This window comes from Colossoma macropomum, unplaced genomic scaffold (assembly GCF_904425465.1).
Source record: "Colossoma macropomum unplaced genomic scaffold, Colossoma_macropomum, whole genome shotgun sequence".
In the NCBI taxonomy this organism is placed as follows: domain Eukaryota; kingdom Metazoa; phylum Chordata; class Actinopteri; order Characiformes; family Serrasalmidae; genus Colossoma; species Colossoma macropomum.
In genome coordinates this window covers 9,231,772-9,252,143 of record NW_023494790.1, presented here as the reverse complement: position 1 = coordinate 9,252,143, position 20,372 = coordinate 9,231,772, and the positions used below count along the sequence as shown (strand labels likewise).

The following is a 20,372-nucleotide window of genomic DNA, read 5'->3' as shown; positions in this document are numbered from 1 at the left end:
CCACACACAAGCAAAAGTACTGGTACTTCAATTGAAAATAACTCAAGTGAAACTAACAATAAAAGTAGAAGTACCAACACATCAGATGAGAAAACTTCTTAAGCACCGAGTAACTTATTGATCTGCAGTGGGATCTCTTAGTACATCCAGCATCTATCAGCATGAGCATTCAGGTTTATTTAGTTCTACTCTTCTCTTTTTAGACCCTTTTGGTCTAAAATTATCTGATAAAGCCACAAAGTGAGAGATGCGACCAGTCACAAAGTACAAGATGTCACCAGCAGAACATGTCAGAAAAAATAGAAAAAGGGAATTACTATTAGCTACAAACATCAATGACAAAAAAATGTTAAATGCATAAAGGCTGACCACTGATTTAAAGAAATATAATATTCTATATTATCATATAGTGTAAAACATGACAAAACATTGCTGTAAAGATATACATATAGAAAAACACAAACAATCACCAATTCTTTTTAGGTTAACCAGACATTAAACGGAAATAAATTTGGTTTCACTTTACTAAGAAGACGTTTCGTAGATTGATTAGTAATGCCTTCACGGGCGAAAACCAGTGAATAGGTACGCGGCTACATTTGCCTGCAGTCATGGCGAACTTGACGGACGTAGCGACGCCGCAGCAGTTTGAGGAGCTACTAAAAAAGGCCGGCAGGTGTGTAAAAATACCGTCCTCTTACTCAGTCTCAGTAAAAACAGACAACCAGCCTCTAAACCGTCGGACAAAGCAACAAAAATGACAACAGATAATGTAACTGTCGTTAGCTTAAATGAGGCTACCGGTTAGCTTAGCTGGTCGCAGATTAGGAGCATGTTGGTTAGTTAGCTGTGCTAGCTCGCGTTTATATGAACTGAAACCACAATAATATTAATCATTATCATTCACCTTTTATTTACGTTAATAATAATGTGGTGACGATGTTATATGAGTGCATGTAAGTGACAGTGCTATGACACAAGTTGATATGAAGTGTTTTTGTAAGTTAACACTTTTCATAGAAGGGAATGCAGCTCGATTTGCTCGGCTTGCTTCACTTCAAGCTGGTGGAACAGCCACAAATGAAACAATGCCACAAAAAAGGATAAAAACAAAAAATATTTTAAAGCTAAGGATGCTAAAGTTGGCTGAGCAGCAGACAGTCGGGTGTAATAAAAGGGAATTCCACCATTTTTCAAAATTTCTGAATAATTCAGGCCTTGAGATGTCAACAGGGTCATTCAGAGTGGTTTGATGTGAAGTGGTTCATTGAAGAGAAACTCACAGACTCCTTTCTTAACAGTGGTGGAGATGGGAACCAGAGATCGCTATGTTTACAACACAAATATAGCCGTTTTGTTTACTAGCCAAAACCACCAGTGAACCTACACGTGTCTTATGTCAAAATAAAAAATAAATAAATCTTAAGGTTTTTTTTTGGGGACTAACTACTTTGCCGTACAGTGTCCTGCATGTATCCCTCTGCCATTAATGTATTAAAATAAATAGATTAAAATACTTTCTAGTAAAAAGTATCATAAAAATGTGTCCGGCACCATATATCTAACTGTTTCTTATATTAACTTTCCGTGAGGGAGCTTTCAGAGACATTAAACTATTCAGATGGCTGGTTTCCGTCACCACCACTGTGAACAGTTCTGGCTCAACAAGTTTCTTTAGAACAGAGCATTTCACACGAAAGCACTCTGAACCATTTAATTTTGTGTAATTTTTGTAAATTCGGTAGAGTCCACATTACTGCTGTTGGTAGACTTTAATCTTGAGTAGGCTTTGCTATCTTAACTAGAGAGTAACTTATTTCCCATGTCATTTATATCAGAAGGTATATTTCCAATTTGAAAGCACATTTTATGTTTAGGTGACTGATATGCCTCTCCCCTCACCCTTGTTGTGCTACATTTTGGTTTTACGGCTGCTCTTCCTGCTTTTCTGTCTACTTGTCTAGACTTGTTTCTCTTGGCTGAATTGCTGGACATGAACTTTGTGCTTAATTATATAAACTGTGCCTGTTAGTAATTAGTAGTCTTAAAGGGTCATCCCAAAACAGTGTCTCTTTTTTCCTGTTTTTTCTTATCGTATTACGTCCACATGCCTAACCTGCTGTACTCTACAGCACAGAACTTCTTATATTAGTAGATCCCTTTGGTGGGTTTTGCTGTGTGGCTCAACATATTTTCTCAGAAAATTTTTGATCATGTAATAGTACATGTATAATGATAAACATTTTTTCAATGATTTTCAATTCAAGGAAGATTCAGTTAAATTTTTGAGATTTTATGTTAAATTGTCTCGAAACACACTGAAAACTGTTTGGGCACAGTGTTAGACTTACAGTATTCCCTACATGAGTTCCTAAGTAGAGCTTTTTTGTGTGCCAGCCCCCTGATGAAGTAAGCCATATGGCTGGAATGGCTGCAGGTCTTCTTTCTTACAAAGTAGGAGCACACTGGATATTATGAATCACTTGTTTTAAGACTAAGACCAGCTGATTAAACAATTGGAATCAAGTATGTTTCTGCTCAATTGAAATGAAAACCTGCAGCCACATCAGCCCTTTGTGGCCCCAGCACTATTTGATCATAAACTGAAATTAATTAGCAGGTAGACCGTTAAGATAAGTTCAATTTTAGTAGCCATAATACTGTGCAGACCAGAAGGCAATGTTAAATGACATGACACTTGGTCAGTCTGCTCTATGCAGCGGTTTATTCCCAGTATCGTTCAGCTGATGAAGTAATGATTTCAATCAAGAGTGGAGCAAAGAAAATGTGTAACTGTGTAGCACTGCACACAGTTTTTCATGCTTTTACATGCTTGACCAAACTGACAAAGGTCTTGATATTATATGTGTGGGAGCATGTGTATGAGATCCCAGGAATAGGATTGAGAACCATGAAACCATGATTTTAATCTTAAGTATCTTCATTTAGAGCTGTAAATGTTTGGCTAATTACTAAGCCCTTTATGAGTTGAACGTAGCTTTCCAAGAATGTTTATCCTGCACCAACAGACCTGATTCAGCTTATCACATAATTAACAGGACTTTCCTGAGTGTGTTATGGGAAAACGCTAAATGTGCAAGACAGGACTACTCCAGGACCAGAACTGAGAACCACTGATTTAGAGTGAGGCTTTAAGTGTTTACCATGATGTAATCCACTATAAATGGTAACCAGTGGAGTCCTTGGACATGAATGCAGTGTAAAAAGAAGAAGCAAGTTTACCTGCTGCTGTATTAGTTGTAGGCATATTGTATTTTGTTCACCACTAAACTATATGCATGGCTTAGTAATTAAGCATGGTGAGTGTGAAAGTGTGAAATATGGTAGTTATTCAGAACATTACTTTGTGAAGCTCTCACAGCAGCACGTGTTGTTGCATGATGTAGCTTAGATGTAGGATCATTATTGTAGTAACATTTCCCTTTTCTCTCTGTTGTTGTTAGGTCTCTCACAGTTGTCCATTTCCATGCACCATGGGCTCCACAGTGCTCTCAGATGAACGATGTGATGGAGGAGTTAGCCAAGGAGCACAAACATACCATGTTTGTCAAGGTAGGTTCACTAGTATTCTCCATTTGTGCCATCTTGAAGGTACAAAATGCCTGTAGGTTTGATTGAATACTTAATGATGGTTTCAGGTTGGCATTTAAAAGAAGTAAATTTAAGGAGCACCACAGTATGCCTTTCAACCTTCCCTAATATATAATGCCCACTCTGTGTATTTTGAAAGCCCTTTCTTAAAACATATAACTGTTAAGTATGTGTTTGAGTAACTGTAAACGTCTCAACAGTTCCATCCATTATGGATTCCACAATGATTTAATATGGTGTAATATTCCTGCGGAGCTGGGCCAAGTGGTTACTCATGCTTTGATTTATTTTATTTATTTGATTCACTGCAGTAAACTAACTTCAGATTTAGACTCTGATTCATCGTCCAGCATTGAACAGTTTGTTTAAAGATATTTAGAAATCTATACATACAATAAAAGTCTCTGAAATGTAGAAATCTACAATAAAAGTACATCAGTTCCTGATTAGTTAAAACTGGTTGAAGAACTAAATGCAGACATTATAATATGAAGAAAACTGTGTCTGCCTGAGGAATGGACTGAGAAAACAAGTACTTCTATGTTTTTCTGTGTCTCATGAGATTTGTTATGTGATTTTGCAAGAAGGTGCACCACTTAGTATTAGGCTAAAATGCTTTTTTTCATGAATATGTTACTGTTGGAGATTCCTTAGCTTCTTTATTACTTTTTGTTTTTTAATAAATACTGTTCAATTATCTGTTTTATATCATAATAAACGCAGCTTGGAAGGTAAACCTCTATACAGCCTTATGACCTTAATAAAGATGGTGTGATTGAATGATTGCTTTTTTCCTTTTAAATTAGACTAAGATGTAAGATTTTAAATGAACCCATTTTACTCCTTTAATTTTAAACTCACACATACCTTCTAGGTTGCACAGGCTTTCTTATTGTCAAAGGACTGTGCGGACTGTTAAATTGCCCAAGGCTTTGTGTGACCTTGACTGCCATGTGTCCCAAAGACCACTAGAGGGCTCTAGAGAGACCTCTAATAAGTCAGTATCGGTCAATATTACCTTTGTTCTAGGAAGTTATAGATTATTTCATCCAAAAGCCACATTCATAACTTTGGTCTTACTGAGTCACTGGATTTAGAACATGTAGCTAAGCTTTCTGCATTAGAGAATTCCTGAATGAGCAGTTTTAGTGTAATCTCATCTGCTGTGCATGCATTAGTTTGTTTGTGGTTTGTCTCTCATTAATTGCTACAGTGTTTCATCATGGGATTATTTTTAATAAATGCTATTTGTATTGGAATGCAGTACACATAAATGCTTGCAGTGGGACCACACAGGGCTGTTTTGGAGTGCTGTCCCTATTTATGTCCTAATTTGACCAGCCAGTCCCTAGTCAAGGCTTGTCAACTATGATCCTCCAGCTCATTGCTCTTGTCAGAAGCCCAAACTGCAGTATTAGCCTGGGGCGGAGGGTAACTACTGCAATCATGACATAACCTGGGTCAGTGATTTATGGATTTCAATATCTGGTGGCTAAATATGACTGGAAATTTACCAGGTCAGTAGTGCGTCAAGGTTTTCTCCCGTTCACTTTGCCTTTGTCTCTCTCTCTCTCTCTCTCTCTCTCTCACTCTCTCTCACAGCTGGAGGCTGAAGCAGTCCCTGAGGTGTCTGAGAAATATGAGATCAGCTCAGTTCCTACGTTCCTCTTTTTCAAGGTATGATTTTACTCCTATAGAGCACTTCAAGCTTATATTCACAAATGGTCCCCCAAACTATAAGCTATTATAAATCATTGCTATCCGAAATGTCAGGAAAATATTCCACCTGATTTAAAATGTTGTCCTGCCTTTTTACCCCCCACATAAAGTTGGAAGATTGCTGACTAAATGTAGCTTCATAATTATAGACAGCGCTGTCAGTGCAACAAAGCTGTGGTTTTTCGAAGCATAGTTTTGCATGAGCTTATATGAGTTTCATGCTCCACTTTGCCCTGTTTTGTAAGCAGGATTTAATCCAAGAATTAACCAGTGAAGTGACAGTGAAATTTTATTTAAGTTAAACAATAGTCTGTGAATCTGATAGCCAGCTGAATGTGAGTATGTGCTTAGGATTGTTAAAACAGGTGCTGATGAACATCTTCAGCAGCAAAATAAACTACTGTGTTTCTCTTTAAAGTCTTTCATTGTGAGTTCCATCCATCTTAGGTCATGTCCCACATACTGTCACTGTCATAATGAAACCTTTGTAGGGGAGAGCAGGACACAAACCAACACAGGGTAAAATGTAACTTGCATATTTTATGTAGTTAAATAGATTCAAAGTCAAATGTGCTTTTAGACATGTTGCTACGAAAATTTGAGAATGCCATCTGCAAATTTTGACAGCAATTAGACAGTACTTCCCAGGATTCACAATGAAGACTTTAACCATAAAAGTTCTTTTTCATCCTAACTGTTACTGAGTTGTTATATAAGTCACAGAATACACACTTTATTTTAGCCACTCTCTTGATGGCTGTAAGATGTGAATAACATGCAGTGAGAACTAGGCAGGCTAAATTACAGCCTTCACACCGTGATCACAGTTAGTTTTCACTAAGCCTCTTATATTGTGTATATTTTTTTAGGTTTTTATGCACAGTTCATCAGAAATGTACTATAGATTGCATAGAAAATATATTTAATCTTGCTGATATTTTTGCTGCTCTTCTTAGTGGTCATAAATAAATGTACCACATTCTACACAGCCACTTTTTACTGATCTTATTTATTTTTACGTGTATATTTTACATTTTTTATATATATATATATATATATATATATATATATATATATATATATATATATATATATATATATATAATTTTTTTTGGGGGGGGGTGTGGGTAAGGCAGGATGGTGACATATAATTTCAAGTGTACACACAGATCAAAGATAGGACAAAGGCAGTACAAAACAAACAACCAGACAATGAAGAGTGCATAATCCAGTGGGAAACTAGATTTCTTGAATAGAGTCATATGAATTCTCCCTGTTACTAATTGTTGAATGCTTTGCTTTGTTAAGCTTAGTTGTAAGATGTTCCCTTCAAATTAGATTTTGATAGCTAGATATCCAGAATTTCATAGCTGGAAACTGTGGGGTAGTATACAAAGTTGTAAGACCATTTTTGGTAGCTGTAAAACTTGCTTTTAGCATCCTTGTGTCAAAGAAAACTGAAGGGTTGAGTCATCATTTAAGAGACATAAATGCTGTGACAGAGGCGTACTGAGATCAAGTAATTTACATAATATATCTACTGTAGGGGTCCATATGTCTGTTACTTTAGAACATTCCCAGAACACTTGCATAAATGTACCAGATGCAGAGTTACAAATATTGTAGGAGTAACTAGAAATAGGTTTCATTTGATATCTCCTGTAAGGTGTTTTATATGGTCTGTGAATTATTTTATAGTGGATAAACTCATGAGCCAAATATTTAGCGGTTTGTCTTAAATTAGACTGTGTAGTATTTCAGTTTAAAGCAGGACCGGTAGAGAAAAGCTTTTGCTCCCAGTGTTGTTCAACTGCCAACGGCTTAATATGATAGTATACCAGAGTACTGTATATAAGCAATACTCTGCCCTGTAGATTGACCAAAGGCCTTATCCAGTCTGCCAGTGAGACTTGGCAGTACTGTCCCAGCATGACTCCATACGCTTGAAGACAAAGTATGAAGAAGGGAGGATGTTGAAAAGCATCTGAAGATCCTGAAATGACAACAGACCACTCTCGCTACATGTCTCCTGTTTATTTTACCTTGAGAGGATCAAAATGAGTTACAGAATGGTTTACCCCCAATCAAAAACTTGAAATTATTCCATAGACAGATTTACCAGACTTTTTGGCGACTGTTACTACTAGCCCATCTGTCTGTTACAGTTAAGCTCGCCTTTGGGGTTAGTTGTAATGTTTGCACTCAGTTTGCTTTCATATTTATGGGTCATAAATAGTAGATACTGGTAACTTTATATTAGAAAGAAAAAAAACTTTAAAGTTATTGTAAATTGAATTTTATTCACTGTAATTATTCAGAATTTTTGTTCATTTGGTTCATTTGTCATGAAAAGCTGACAATATAAAGAGCAGCTGGGTTTTGAAATTGGGGGGAAAATGTACTCGTGAGGTTTTGATATGATAGAAAAAAATGACATTGTTCATTAATGTAGCCTTAGTCTTTAGTTTAATCCCAAAACAAGTAAAGCATGAATTTTACCTCAGCCCACACACAGTAAGTTTTTTGCATGAAAGTGATTTTTATTGCATCTCTGTGATGCTGTTATGAAAAGGCTCAGAGTACAGCCCGTAGAGCCCAGTGAATGAGTTTAACGATTAAGCTTTTAGAGGTAAAGACCAACATGATGTCAGGATCAATCAGCTGAGAAATAATCAGAGGTTAACCCCCCACATCACACTGCTCAGCTAGACTTTCACTCACAGCTTAACATGCCAAAGAGCTAGAGGTGCCTAGGGCCCCTCTCTCTCTCTCTCTCTCTCTCTCTCTCTCTCTCTCTCTTTCTCTCCCTCCCTCTCCTTCCCTCCCTCCCTCTCTCTCCCCCTCCCTTCTTCTGTTTCCCCACCAAACTATCTAAACTAACAAACAGGCTAACACTCTGAAAAATTAATGGTGTAGTGTGCCCCCACCTCCTCCCCCCTGCAAACCTACACCCCCAAATCTTGTGCTTATGGTGTGTTGGTGTTTATTTATTTATTTATTTTTTGGACGGGCCTTAGGGCGGCGAGAAGATTGACAGGCTGGATGGCGCACATGCCCCTGAGCTGACCAATAAGGTGCAGCGGCTGGCGTCCAGTGGGGGAGGGCCTGCCGGGGTGGGGGACGTCCCTAAAGAGGAGCTTAACGAGAGACTGAAGAAACTCATCAACGCTGCGCCCTGCATGCTGTTCATGAAGGGATCGCCGCAGGAGCCACGTTGCGGTAAACACGTACACACACACACACAAACACACACACACACACACACTCACAAACAAGCCACAAGAGGGTCCAGGTAAAAGGAGGGAGTGTGTATCTGTGTGTGTGTGACTTTGTGTTTGAACGTATATGACGGAGAGTGTAGTGCTAAGAAAGAATGAAGGTGTGCTAGAGTAACTGAAAAGGTGAGCTGTAGAATAAAGCACAGGTTCCTAACCCTGGTCCTGGAGTATGTGCACATTTGTCTTTTTAGCTTGGGAATGGCTTGTTAACGAGCTGATTATTTGGACTAGGTGTGTTTGTAACAGGGAAAAACTTAAAGGTGCAGGGTAAGGGGTACAGGACGAGGGTCGGGAACCACTGTTATAAGGTAATCGTGCCCTGACCTCTCTGAGGAGTGGTATTAGGTTGTTTGGGTGAGTGACTCATTCTCTTATCGATGTACATGAACACTTAATTCAAACCGGATGTAAACCAAAAATGCACACCACAGTTACTTGAATGCTGTAGTTAGTCTTCAGAAACCTCGTGTGTGATACAGAACTGTCACAATTACTTCATTAAATTATTTGATGAAGAAATAAAATGTTATTTTATGTTCTTATTTTTAAAGCCTTCCTTTATTTCTTTTTCAATAAAGTATTCTGAAGTCCTTGAAATGTCCTGTATAGTGTGCAGTTGTTCAGTTAAGCCTATTTTTATTGTTTGGTTTTGAAAACAAGCATAAAAATAATCTGCAGATTACTGGATTATTAATATATCACTGTAAGGATCACAGGACCATTTGGTAGCTTTCCTAACTTGGCTCACTTGATAGAATTCATGCATTTACATTTCTTGAAAATGGGATAGTTGTGTCTGCAGAACTCAAGCCAAAATTGGATCCTAATATTATTGAAAGTGTGCTCTGTTAGCTTGCTAATAATGGTGAGACATGTGTGTTTGGTGACAGTAGTTGCAACGAAATGGCTTCATCTTGACTTAACATTAACATTTTGTAATGCAGATCAACTTGCGGTGGTGTTTTCAGATGTAAAGTGCATGTATCAGAGAAAATCAAACCTAATTTATTTATTTTTAGTCAGATTAGAACAGTTGTGGATGTAGGTATGAAAGCACCATGTGCCTCATAAAGCACTTTTCAACTGCAGCCACTTATGGCAGCACAGTATTGCACAGAGGAAGTTAACAGGTCCTCTTATGAATTCTGCATATATGTCCATCGCCAGCAGAAACGAAAGCAGACTGTAATTCAGTATTAATTATTTCTCTCTGCGGATTCTAAACTTTCAGTTGAGACCATGATTGTTTTAAGTACAAGATGTTTTATTTTGCATACAGAAATATTTTTGCCACATTTTTGGCCTTTTTTTGACATAAACAGATGTAAAAAGTTGGAAGTCTTTGCGTAATTACGTTTGAACAGTATAGCAAAACAAAAATAAAATCTCTCAACTTTTAGGATTACGAATATCCACAGTGTGGACTGGACTTGTTTTTGCATGTCTCACAGTTTGTACGCTTAACAGCTTTGAATTTTCTTGTTTGCCCTTTAGTCCAGAGAAGATCTTAAACACAATTAGGAAGAACTTAGAGAAGTGATTGTGATGTATGTAAAGTACAGAGAGGAAGTATTTCAGCTGCGTTATATACAAGAAACTTTATAAAAAAACTATATAAAAGAAACTTTGCATATGTTTGTATAGGACAAATGTATTCATTATTCATTTACATTCAGTTCAGATTTTCAAAACATGTTTACATTAAGATTTATTATTTTTTGCTCTCCACATCTACCAAAGTTCAAAATACATATTTCATAATGGACTGAGGCAGACTAAAGAATTACCATGTGGACCACGGAAAGAGTCAAGTGAAGAAAGTACAGGTCTGCCGTACACGTTCTCTTTCTCCGAGCCGATCACAGAAGCCTTCAGCTCGCGGGTCCCGCAGCCGTAGTCTTGTAGGCAGGCTCGCTCTTTCATGTGCTGCCAGTTCCTCTAGCCCTGTTTTATATGAAAAGGATCTGCTGCATTTATTCATTTGTGACATCCAAGCCAGAACCTGTTGCTAAGTGCAGCCGTGTTATTTAAAGCTGGACCAGGTGTCAGTAGGTGGGTCGGAGTCGGAGGAATTTTTAATGTTGTAAGTGATTGAAGTTCCCACTCGCTTGGCTTCTGTCCAAATCAGTGAGATTTCACAGCGACCGCAAGTCACTCCTGTTGAGACTAAAGTGTGGTGTTTAAGCTTTAGAGGCAGATTTAACACACACACACTCTCCTTCCCTGTATGCACAGAGCTAACTGACAAAGCTCTCAGCAAACACGCTTGAAATGTGCCTCCCCATCTCGAATTAAAAGGTTACCTGCTCCCATGTCAAGCTCATATATATAAATACTCTCTCCCTCTGTTTGCATACTAAGATAGCTCTCCTCGCAGGGAGAAAGTGAGACTTTAATGTTGCCTGGCTCCTGGAGCAGAGTCGGGCCTAGCGAGCGCTTGTCTGTCCCTACAGGGAGGAATAAAAGTGGGGGAAAGACCTCAGCAATCAATCCAGCGTGTCTGGTGGAGGTAGCCTGGAGCCAGAGAAGGCAGCTGGACCGCGTGTTTGCCTGCTCTAATAGAAACAAGTTAATATAGTGCCAACTGCATGAGCATTAGTGAGCCGCCTCCAGCTGTTTTATAATGAATTCCCACGTGAGTGGGGAAAAATCAGAATGGGTATTTTACTGCAGGGGGTTACACAAACCCAGCACATCACCTTATACACATCTCTCTCTTTTGCCTTCTCTCACTTTCTCACTTGCTCTCTTTCTTTCTTTCTGCTTGTATCCAGTCTGCCTCCCTCTCTTGTTGCTTTTTTTCCTCTCATCCCTGCTTCTCTTCTTCTGTATCTCCTTAACCCCTGTCCAACAAACCTTCATTGACATTTGAAGATTGAAAGAAAATATGATTGTGACTATTAAAGTATTAGATGTTAAGTATATGTACTTTTTGAAGGTACACTACATAGTCAAAAGTATGTGGACATCCAAACGTCAGTAGTGAGTGTGGCTGAAATAGCCAATCCTGCTTATTAAGTGTCCACATATTTTTGGCCAAGTGTGGGTTGAATACTCAAATGCAGTCTTACTAATCAGTGCCTAAAATCAAGGGCATTTATTATTATTAATTATTAATTATTATTATTTATCTTTACTCAGTACAGTATGCTTTAGCCATCAGACAGTTAAGATTAAGCATATTTGTATCTATCTGCTTAGCTTGCAGCTTAATTAGCTTAGCTGTGTCCTAGAGATCTAACTCAACATACCCACCTTTAACACTTTAATTTGTTAGCTCATAAGCTGTGAGAATTTCTTTTGTGGATCAGCTTACCAAGAGGCTATCACTACCAGTCCCTCTTCTCACCTCTTTGAGCAAAGATGCCTGCCAGAGCATGCTCTAAGCGCTTGTCCAGTTAAAAATAAAATGGAAAAGGGCATAAACAGTGAATTCTGTTAGAATGGGAAAACTGACTGAGTGGTGCACGCAGGATTGTCAGGTTTAATAAAGACTTTTTGTCCATTTGAATTCTGCCAGCTCAGTGTGACTTGGTTATTTGGCCTCCTTTTCACTAACTCTGTCCAATTAACCGTTGTGTCCTTTTGGTAGAACTTGAATGAATGCATGAATGAATACCACTTTTAGATGCTGTTCGCCTAGATTTTCTAACATTCTGAGATTGGTCATACACCAATGCATATAAATGTACTATTTATAGCAACACACCTGCAGTGTAATTAAAGGAAGCCGTTCATCATTGCAGAACTGGTTAGGTTCATAAAAGGTAGGTTGCAGATCTCTACTAGGTGAATCTTTTGAATCACAGTGATAGTCAAACAGACAGTAGGGAAAGCTTCAGTCCAATTCAGTGTTTCTGTAACTGAAATGATTTTGAATAAAGAATCAGTTCAGATAAAACCTGTTTGTGTGCAGGTCTTTTGATAGCTGTTGTCTTTTGGGGTTGCAGGCTTCAGCAGGCAGATAGTGCAGATTCTGAAGGACCACAACATCCAGTACAGCAGCTTTGATATCCTATCTGACGAGGAGGTTCGGCAGGGGCTGAAGACCTACTCCAACTGGCCCACCTACCCTCAGGTGTATGTTAGTGGAGAGCTGGTTGGAGGGCTGGACATTGTCAAGGTGAGAGGAGTCACCCTGTTTCTGTGGCTGTTTACTGCACTAGCCCAGTGTAGTGTTCTACCTTAAATCTAGTTTATATGATGATGAAAATAATGTGAGTTTATTTAAGCAGTTAATTTAAATCATTAAAAAAGTAATTAAAAATCATTTTAAATCATTAAAAAATGCTAAGAAACACTGTCAAAAATAATTTCTCAAAAGATTATGGTCACTAACACCAAAAATGAAAAGTTCTGATGTTTTTGTATGCAGCGATGAGATATTTAATATAAATATAAAATATATTTTCATGTGTTAAAACATCTTAGAAGGTATGAATTTATAGGAGACCTCGCTCAGCATTTATCAGGCTTCATATGCTCACGGATGTTTCTGAACGAGTACTCAATCATTCTCAATTAAAAGTATTATTTATATTCATTTGGTTTTATTTAAAATATTCCCATTTTTGATTTGTAATATATAGTTACACATTATTGCATTCTTTTCTGTGGTGGACTTTCCAAAGATGCCATGAGATAAATGTGCTATAATGTTATGTCAGATAAGAAGTTGACATATTGTGACTTAACAAAGTCTTTCTGGATTTCTGCCTAATTAGCTAGCGGCCTAAGAGAAGCTCAGTCTTTTAAAATCTTTATTTAGCATTGTGTTTCCATAGTCAGTTTAGCTGGTTTACTGAATGGATAGCCAAGGTCATATTCCATTGCTAACTTAGTGGTCCTAGTTCACTTCCATTGTGAGTGAAATAACTTTCCAGATGCTTTTAAAACTGCTTTGATGAAGCCTCTGCTAAAGAAGAGTAGCATGGATCCTTCCATACTAAAATTTTTTTTAGATGAATTTCAAACCTACTTTTTTTAAGTAAAGTCTTAGAAAAAGTTGTTTTATATGTTTTTCTATGTTGTCTAATATCAAGCAAGTTATATGAGAAGTTTGTCAGGTTTTCGTTCTAACCATACTACTGAGACAGCATTGGTTTGCGCTGTGAACAACCTCAGAGTCAGCGCTGATGCACAAAATCCTTCTATTCTGGTTTTATTAGATCTTAGTGCAGCTTTTGATACCTTTGATCCCAAGATTTTCATCCAACATCTTCAATGCTGAGTCAGCCTCTTGGGCGCATATTTAGGTAATAGGCAGTTCATGGTTTCAATGGAAAATCATTCATCAAAAAGATTTGGCATTTCTTGTGGAGTCCCTCAAGGTTCAGTTTTAGGGCCTTTGCTTTTCTCTTTGTACATGCTACCTCTAGGCGATGTCATTAGGAAACATAATATACATTTTCATAGCTATGCTGATGACACCCAGTTATACATTCCCATTCCTTCTGATGATCAAGACTGTAGACAGACTGATCAGCTGTGCGTCAGATATTTCTTGGTGGTTGGAGCAACATTTTCTACACAATTCATATAGATGCTACAGCTAAAGCTGCTCATATCTTTAATCAACCAAACAGATTAGCTAGCCTGCTGTCTCAGTCTCGGTCTCTCAGATGCTTGGCAGCAAAACTAATTGAGATTAATACCAACATAACAAATAATACTCGAGTATTTGAATTGTTCAGGGCAGCCCTATTTAAAGGCATTTACTTAACCTCCCCAAACTAATTTAAAGAGTCTTAATCCTTTTAGAAAATAATGAACTTTATCAGCCAACGTGTACATTCTAATAATGTGTCTTGGATTAAAGGTTTTGTTAGAGTTAGAGTTCTTATACCAGCATTCTCAACTTTTCCAACGGTTACACTGGTCTTTGGCTCAGTTTTGTTGAAGAAAGTTCAGATTAAAGGTCTTTCTCTGTGAGCAGACTTAAGTATTGAGGATGGTCTGTTCTTATGGATGGTCTGAGACTCTGTGTGTGTGTGTGTTCTTGTTCTCTGCTTGTTGTTTTTAGCTTCAGTGTGGTGCGTCTACAGTCCCTTCGAGCTCATTCTGCTTAAAGCAAGCACAGCGCCCCTGCTGTGAGAGGTGATATAGATTAGCCAACAACAGACTCCTTCGTTTATTCATTCTCTCTCCTGCTCGTGGAGAAGTACCCCTCCTTCATTAAAAGAGTCAGTTCACCTGCACAGCATGGTAAAAGAACTCTGCAGGGTGCCGGTTAGCTGGGGTAGAGTGTGCGTGTGTGCGTTCAGCAACAGAGGGATGAAAGTGTGTGCGATTGTGCAGTGTGTGAGCTGCAGTTTCAGAGATATCTCTTCTGTATCTGCTTCTGTACCTACTGTAGGAGCTGGTTGCATCTGGCGAGATTGAGAATACCTTCCCCAAGACTGTCACACTGGAACACAGGTAACACACACACACACACATATGCAGACTTGCACAATTAAATTAAAGAAAAAAAAACAATGTTCTCTTTCAACAGGTTGAAATCTCTCATAAACAAATGTCCTGTCATGCTCTTTATGAAAGGAAATAAAGAGGTGAGTGGCTTTTAGTGTGCTTATTTCAAATCTTAAAATCTCTCTCACATACTCACTGTCTCTTGTTCTCTCTCTCTCTCTCTCTCTCTCTCTCTCTCTCTCTCTCTCTGTGTGTGTATATGAGCTGAAAACCTGTTTCTGTCTTGGACTTTTGACTAAAATCTCTTTTGCATAACTCAAAAATGATAGCCAGTGCATGACTAGCAAACACAGCTTTGAACAGTTGTACACACACAATCATATTTTTCACTAAAACACAAAGTTTACTTAATTGCAGAAAACGTGTTTCGGTAGTGACAACTCTTGATGTTCCAGACTTTGGGACACATTTACTTCAAAACTGAGTAGAAGATGTCAATTTGTAAATATGCTTATTTACTGTATAGTTAAAAACGTCATAAGATGAACAGTGAAGAAGAGAAAAATGAAGTGTGTGTGTGTGTTTAAATTACTCTGTTAAGAAGATGCCACAAAGGGTTCTTTGAGCAATGCCATAGAAGAACCACTTTTGGTTCCCTAAAGAACCATGTTTGAAAAAGAGATTTATAACAGCTAAAAACCATTTAATAGCTTTACTTAATATTAATGTTGTTTATCTATTAAAGGGTATTTTCATAGAACCTTCACATTATGTGTTCTTTAAACTTCAATAAGGTTCTTCACATGTCCTTTCTTATCTCCTTTTCTCTAAAGAACCATCCATTGAAAGGTTTCTTTATGGCATGATGCAAAGAACCCTTTATTTCTTAAGAGTGTAGTTCTCTTGCGCACTCGTCTTAGAAACATGAATTAAAAACAGAAACGAAATGCATTAACATACATTTAGAGAGGCTGTTCAGAAAGCAGGCCATACAGGAAATCAATGTTGTGTGCCTGAAAGAGTGGAGAGAGCTGGAGTTCTCCATCTTTAATGGGGGAGAAAGACCCCTCACCTCTCTCTTCATATCACTATTGATTTCTGCAGCTCACACATGAAAGCAGTTCTTTGGAGTAGTTTTAAACCTGTTCTCCTGAGATCCCTCCCTCTCTCCCTCCCTCTCTCTATCCTCATCATGCTTGTGCTTGCCCCCCCCCACCCCCCCCTTCCTTCTTTTTCTTGTTGATAAGGATCTTACTTCTCTCGCGGTGGAGACAGTTCTGAAGTGTAGACTTTACAGACAGGAGTGGTTGTACGTTGCTAAATGAAAGCCGGGTTTGGTACCAGCCTGTGGTCTGAAGAGCTAGCGATGGCTGGCTGTGAAAATCCGCAGTGCCGAGTTTCCTTTGAGCTTCCAACAGACTCAGAGAGTGGAGTGGCTCTTCAGGGAGAGTTTTGAAGACTAAATCCCTGCTTCCTCTGATTGCACTCATTCCACTCCTCTGCACTCTGCAAACATGTGCTTGTTCTACCTTCCCTAATGTGTGTTTATGGATTTAGGTCGCCAAATGCGGATTCAGCCGTCAGATTCTTGAAATAATGAACAGCGTGGGGTAAAACCTTTGACATCTTATTTCATTTACTTCATATATGTCTACATAAGGTGAATTATGTAAATCACTTTTCATTAGCATGTGGGTTGTGAAAATCCAAGAGATTGTGTGTTATTAGTCAGCTTGTTTGATTTATGTATAAATTATTCAGAGCTATTATTTTTTTTCTTTTTTGCAGAGTTGAATATGACACCTTTGATATTCTTCAGGATGAAGAGGTAAAACACAGTTGTGAAGTCTCTCTGAATGTCTCCACATTTACTGTAGAGTTTTCTGTTAGAATAGCAGTATATATGTAAAATAGGGCAATTCCCATGTTGAGCTTAAAATACTGTGATTACACTGGTACGTTTCTCAACCTAGAGATTTTAGTCTGTGTTCTGATGATGGTTTGTGCTAATGGTCTCACTTGCATGACAACTGGTCAGACACATATAGTATAAGATACTGAAGTTAACGCTGAAGAAATGGTCTATCATATGATTCTAATGGAAATAATTGTGTTTATAAGTAACTATGTTCATGGCTGAATGCGCTTAATGTAGGCTACTTCCAGAATTCCACTGATCACGTGTTGGTTTTAATGAGATGTGACTTCATTCATTGCTTTACTCTGCATTACTCAAATTACTGTTATGTCTGTTCCCTCAGGTTAGGCAGGGCCTAAAGGCGTATTCCAACTGGCCAACATATCCACAGCTTTATGTAAAAGGGGAACTCATCGGAGGCCTGGATATCATCAAGGTGACAGCCACATTAGCCAATGACACTAACCTACACTTAAACAAACATATCTTTAATGATCATTAATCAGCTAAGCTGTATCGTATATGGAGCTATCAGATTCAGGCAGAAATGATTTAAAAGTTATGCAGGTGACAAATACTTGTTCAGCACATTCAAAGGCTAGTGAGCCTCAGTATTGCTGTTTCTCATGAGCATGAAGAGATGATTAGCCCTTTGTGAACTACAAAATGAGTTCATATAAAAAAAATAGCTGTTTTGTTTTATGGTTGGAGTTAATTGATATAACAATATTTTTTGTTGAATATGACTTTTGACCTTCAGTTGAAATGGGCACACTTTTCATATTCAATATAGATTATTAAAATCAACCAAATATATTAAAAATGCCTAATCACTGTATTATCAAGCTCTTCATGAGCTAAATCAAGTGTGGTGCTGCAGGGAAGAGTTGAAACGTTGGAGGGCTGTGGTTTCCTATCTAGATCCTTTACATTATACCACAGGGGTGAAACTGGGGTGAAACACAGCTCTACAGAAAATAGCCTTTACCCTTTTCTAACACTCTGAGTTCAACTCATGAAGATGATGCTAATTAGCTCAAGTTGAATCAGTTGTGTTTAATAAGGAGTAAGACTGCAGTGCTGTCCTCCGGATGGAACCCCATTTGACACACCAGGAATATATAATCCCTAATGGACCATGGTCATTTATACATGACACACATTTTATAGGCATTTATCTCAAAACCTCTCAAAGAAGAACATATTTATTGACATTTGGTGGTATGTAAATACTTTATCCTCAGTAAATATACTTACTATGATGTGCTTTGACCATGTATTCACCAAAGAAACCAAAGATCTTGCTTACAACAGAAAATAAAAGTAAGATTGGGCAGATTTTCTGCAAGTGAAATGCAATTGGTATTTATTTTTTTTTTTTAATAATAAAACTACCTGATTTTCTTGGTAGTTTTAAAATGACATCAGCAGATTGAGAATTAATTATTCGTTACATTTTGTTTGATAGAGGCATTATTCATGTTTTAATAGAACTCTTTTTCTTGTATTCTGTGAACCACTTCTCTACATACAAACACTTCCTGCAGTATCAGTACTTGTCCATAAGAGGGCATAAAAATCACACATATGCAAGCACTTTAAGGCTCACCAAAACACTCAGCAATAAAGAACCATCTTTGTGCTTGTTAGGATGTGTCTCTCAGTAAGTGAGGCATGCGTGCTTGGTTTTGAGACAAAAGGAAACCAGTGGAGTTTCACAATGCAGCTAGCTTTAACATTCACACCATTGCAAATACCCTCAAGATTACAAATACCACTTTATCAGGAACCCCTGCCTTGCGTTTCCACTCTCTGGCCACTTTGGTCAACAGATACAATAGGTTCTAACAATTGAAGATGTACACCATCTTACAGCGTACGCTGGTACGTTTCTCAGCCTAGAGATTTTAGTCTGTGTTCTGATGATGATGGTTTGTGCTAATGGTCTCACTTGCATGACAATAGTTCAATAGTTTACATATAGATCAATACTTAAAGTTAATGCTGAAGAAACGGTCTATCATTTGATCCTAATGGAAATAATTGTGTATAAGTAACCAAGTTCATGACTGAATGTACTTCAATGTAGGCTACTTCCAAAATTCCACTGCTTTGTTTATGTCAATGAGATGTGACTTCATTTATTGCATTACTCGGTTTACTGTTTCGTGTGTTCTCTCAGTTAAGGCAGGGCCTAAAGATGTATTCACAGCTTTATGTAAAAGGGTAACTCATCGGAAACGTACATATTCCAAGGCATGCACGCTTGGTTTAGAGACAAATAGAAATCAGTGGAGTCTCACAATGCAGCTAGCTTCAACATTCACACAATTACAAATACACTCATTAAGATTATAAATACCAGGTTTACAAATTATCAGGAACCCCTGCCTTGCGTTTCCACTCTCTGGCCACTTTGTCAATGTATAGGTATAACAATTGAAGACTACACCATCTTGTTGTCATACGCAATCATCATTGGTCAGTTTTTCATCACAGGACCACTTTTGACCAGATATTATTTGTGATATTTGGTGGACCATTCTCAACATCACAGTGAGACTGACATGGTAGTGGTATGCTGATGTGTGGCGCACTGGTGCGAGTGTCACTGCGGGGTTGAGAGTGGTCCACCACTAAAAATATTCTGCCAAGAGCAGCTCAATGGTTAGAAAATGACCTCTGATGAAGGGTTAGAGAATAGCTAACACAAATTATGCATCAACAAATGGGCTGCAGTTTCTAACTTGGGTGATGGTATGCTGTATTTAGAGCAACCACAGTGATGGAATCTGCATGCAGAAACAAAAGGCCTTCTTTATTCCCACATAACGGAGCTGTGTTGTGCTTCAACAGGAGCTGAAAGAGAACGGTGAGCTGGAGTCAGTGCTCAGAGGAGAGAACTAAGAGAAGAGATGGGAACAAAGTTACGCCAAAAGTCTCTGCTGCTGTAATCAGAGGCATCCTAGAGGTCACAGGGGGACAACCCGTTGTATTCCAGCCAGTTTATTTCTTTTTGGAGATAAGATGAACTAATGTGGAGATGCAGTGTTGTTGTGCAGGATCCACCAGTGAATTGAGAAATGATTGCTGCAAATCTAATAAAGCCATTGCCTCTGTTAGAAGTGAACATTTGTTGGCTTTCTTGGTCCGTCTTATACAAACCTACTTATACAATTCCAAAAATGTAGGGACAGTATGTGAAATACGAATAAACAGTTTCTCAAAGTATTCCCAAACCCATATGGTGATATTCATCACAAAAAAACATGCTGGTTTTTAAGGTAGTCCTGTCTGACTTCTCTGGATTTCCTGAATCTTTTGATGATAGCGCGCACTGTGGAGGGTAAAATTATGGTTGCCGAGAAGACCCAACAAACTGCAAATAAAAACGAGCAGCAAATGCAGAAAACACTTTAATCAAAATGACAACA

At 38.1% G+C, this 20,372-nt stretch overlaps 1 protein-coding gene across 1 annotated transcript; it reads left to right on the top strand.

Annotated features, from left to right (window-relative positions):
- Positions 1–567: 567 nt before the first annotated feature.
- On the top strand, positions 568–20,068 carry glrx3 (glutaredoxin 3). The gene is made up of 11 exons (XM_036572053.1): positions 568–676; positions 3,465–3,573; positions 5,215–5,289; positions 8,349–8,550; positions 12,560–12,732; positions 14,965–15,026; positions 15,103–15,160; positions 16,578–16,630; positions 16,809–16,848; positions 17,282–17,374; positions 19,795–20,068. Exons 1-11 carry the CDS (start codon positions 612–614, stop codon positions 19,843–19,845), a joined length of 981 nt encoding a protein of 326 aa, XP_036427946.1. The 5' UTR covers positions 568–611; the 3' UTR covers positions 19,846–20,068.
- The last annotated feature ends 304 nt before the right edge of the window (positions 20,069–20,372 follow it).

Coding starts and splice junctions, on each gene's coding strand:
- glrx3 (XM_036572053.1), top strand. CDS start 612: ATGGCGAACTTGACGGACGTAGCGACGCCGCAGCAGTTTGAGGAGCTA. Junction 15,161..16,577: donor TTATGAAAGGAAATAAAGAG/GTGAGTGGCTTT, acceptor TTATGGATTTAG/GTCGCCAAATGCGGATTCAG. Junction 16,849..17,281: donor ATATTCTTCAGGATGAAGAG/GTAAAACACAGT, acceptor CTGTTCCCTCAG/GTTAGGCAGGGCCTAAAGGC.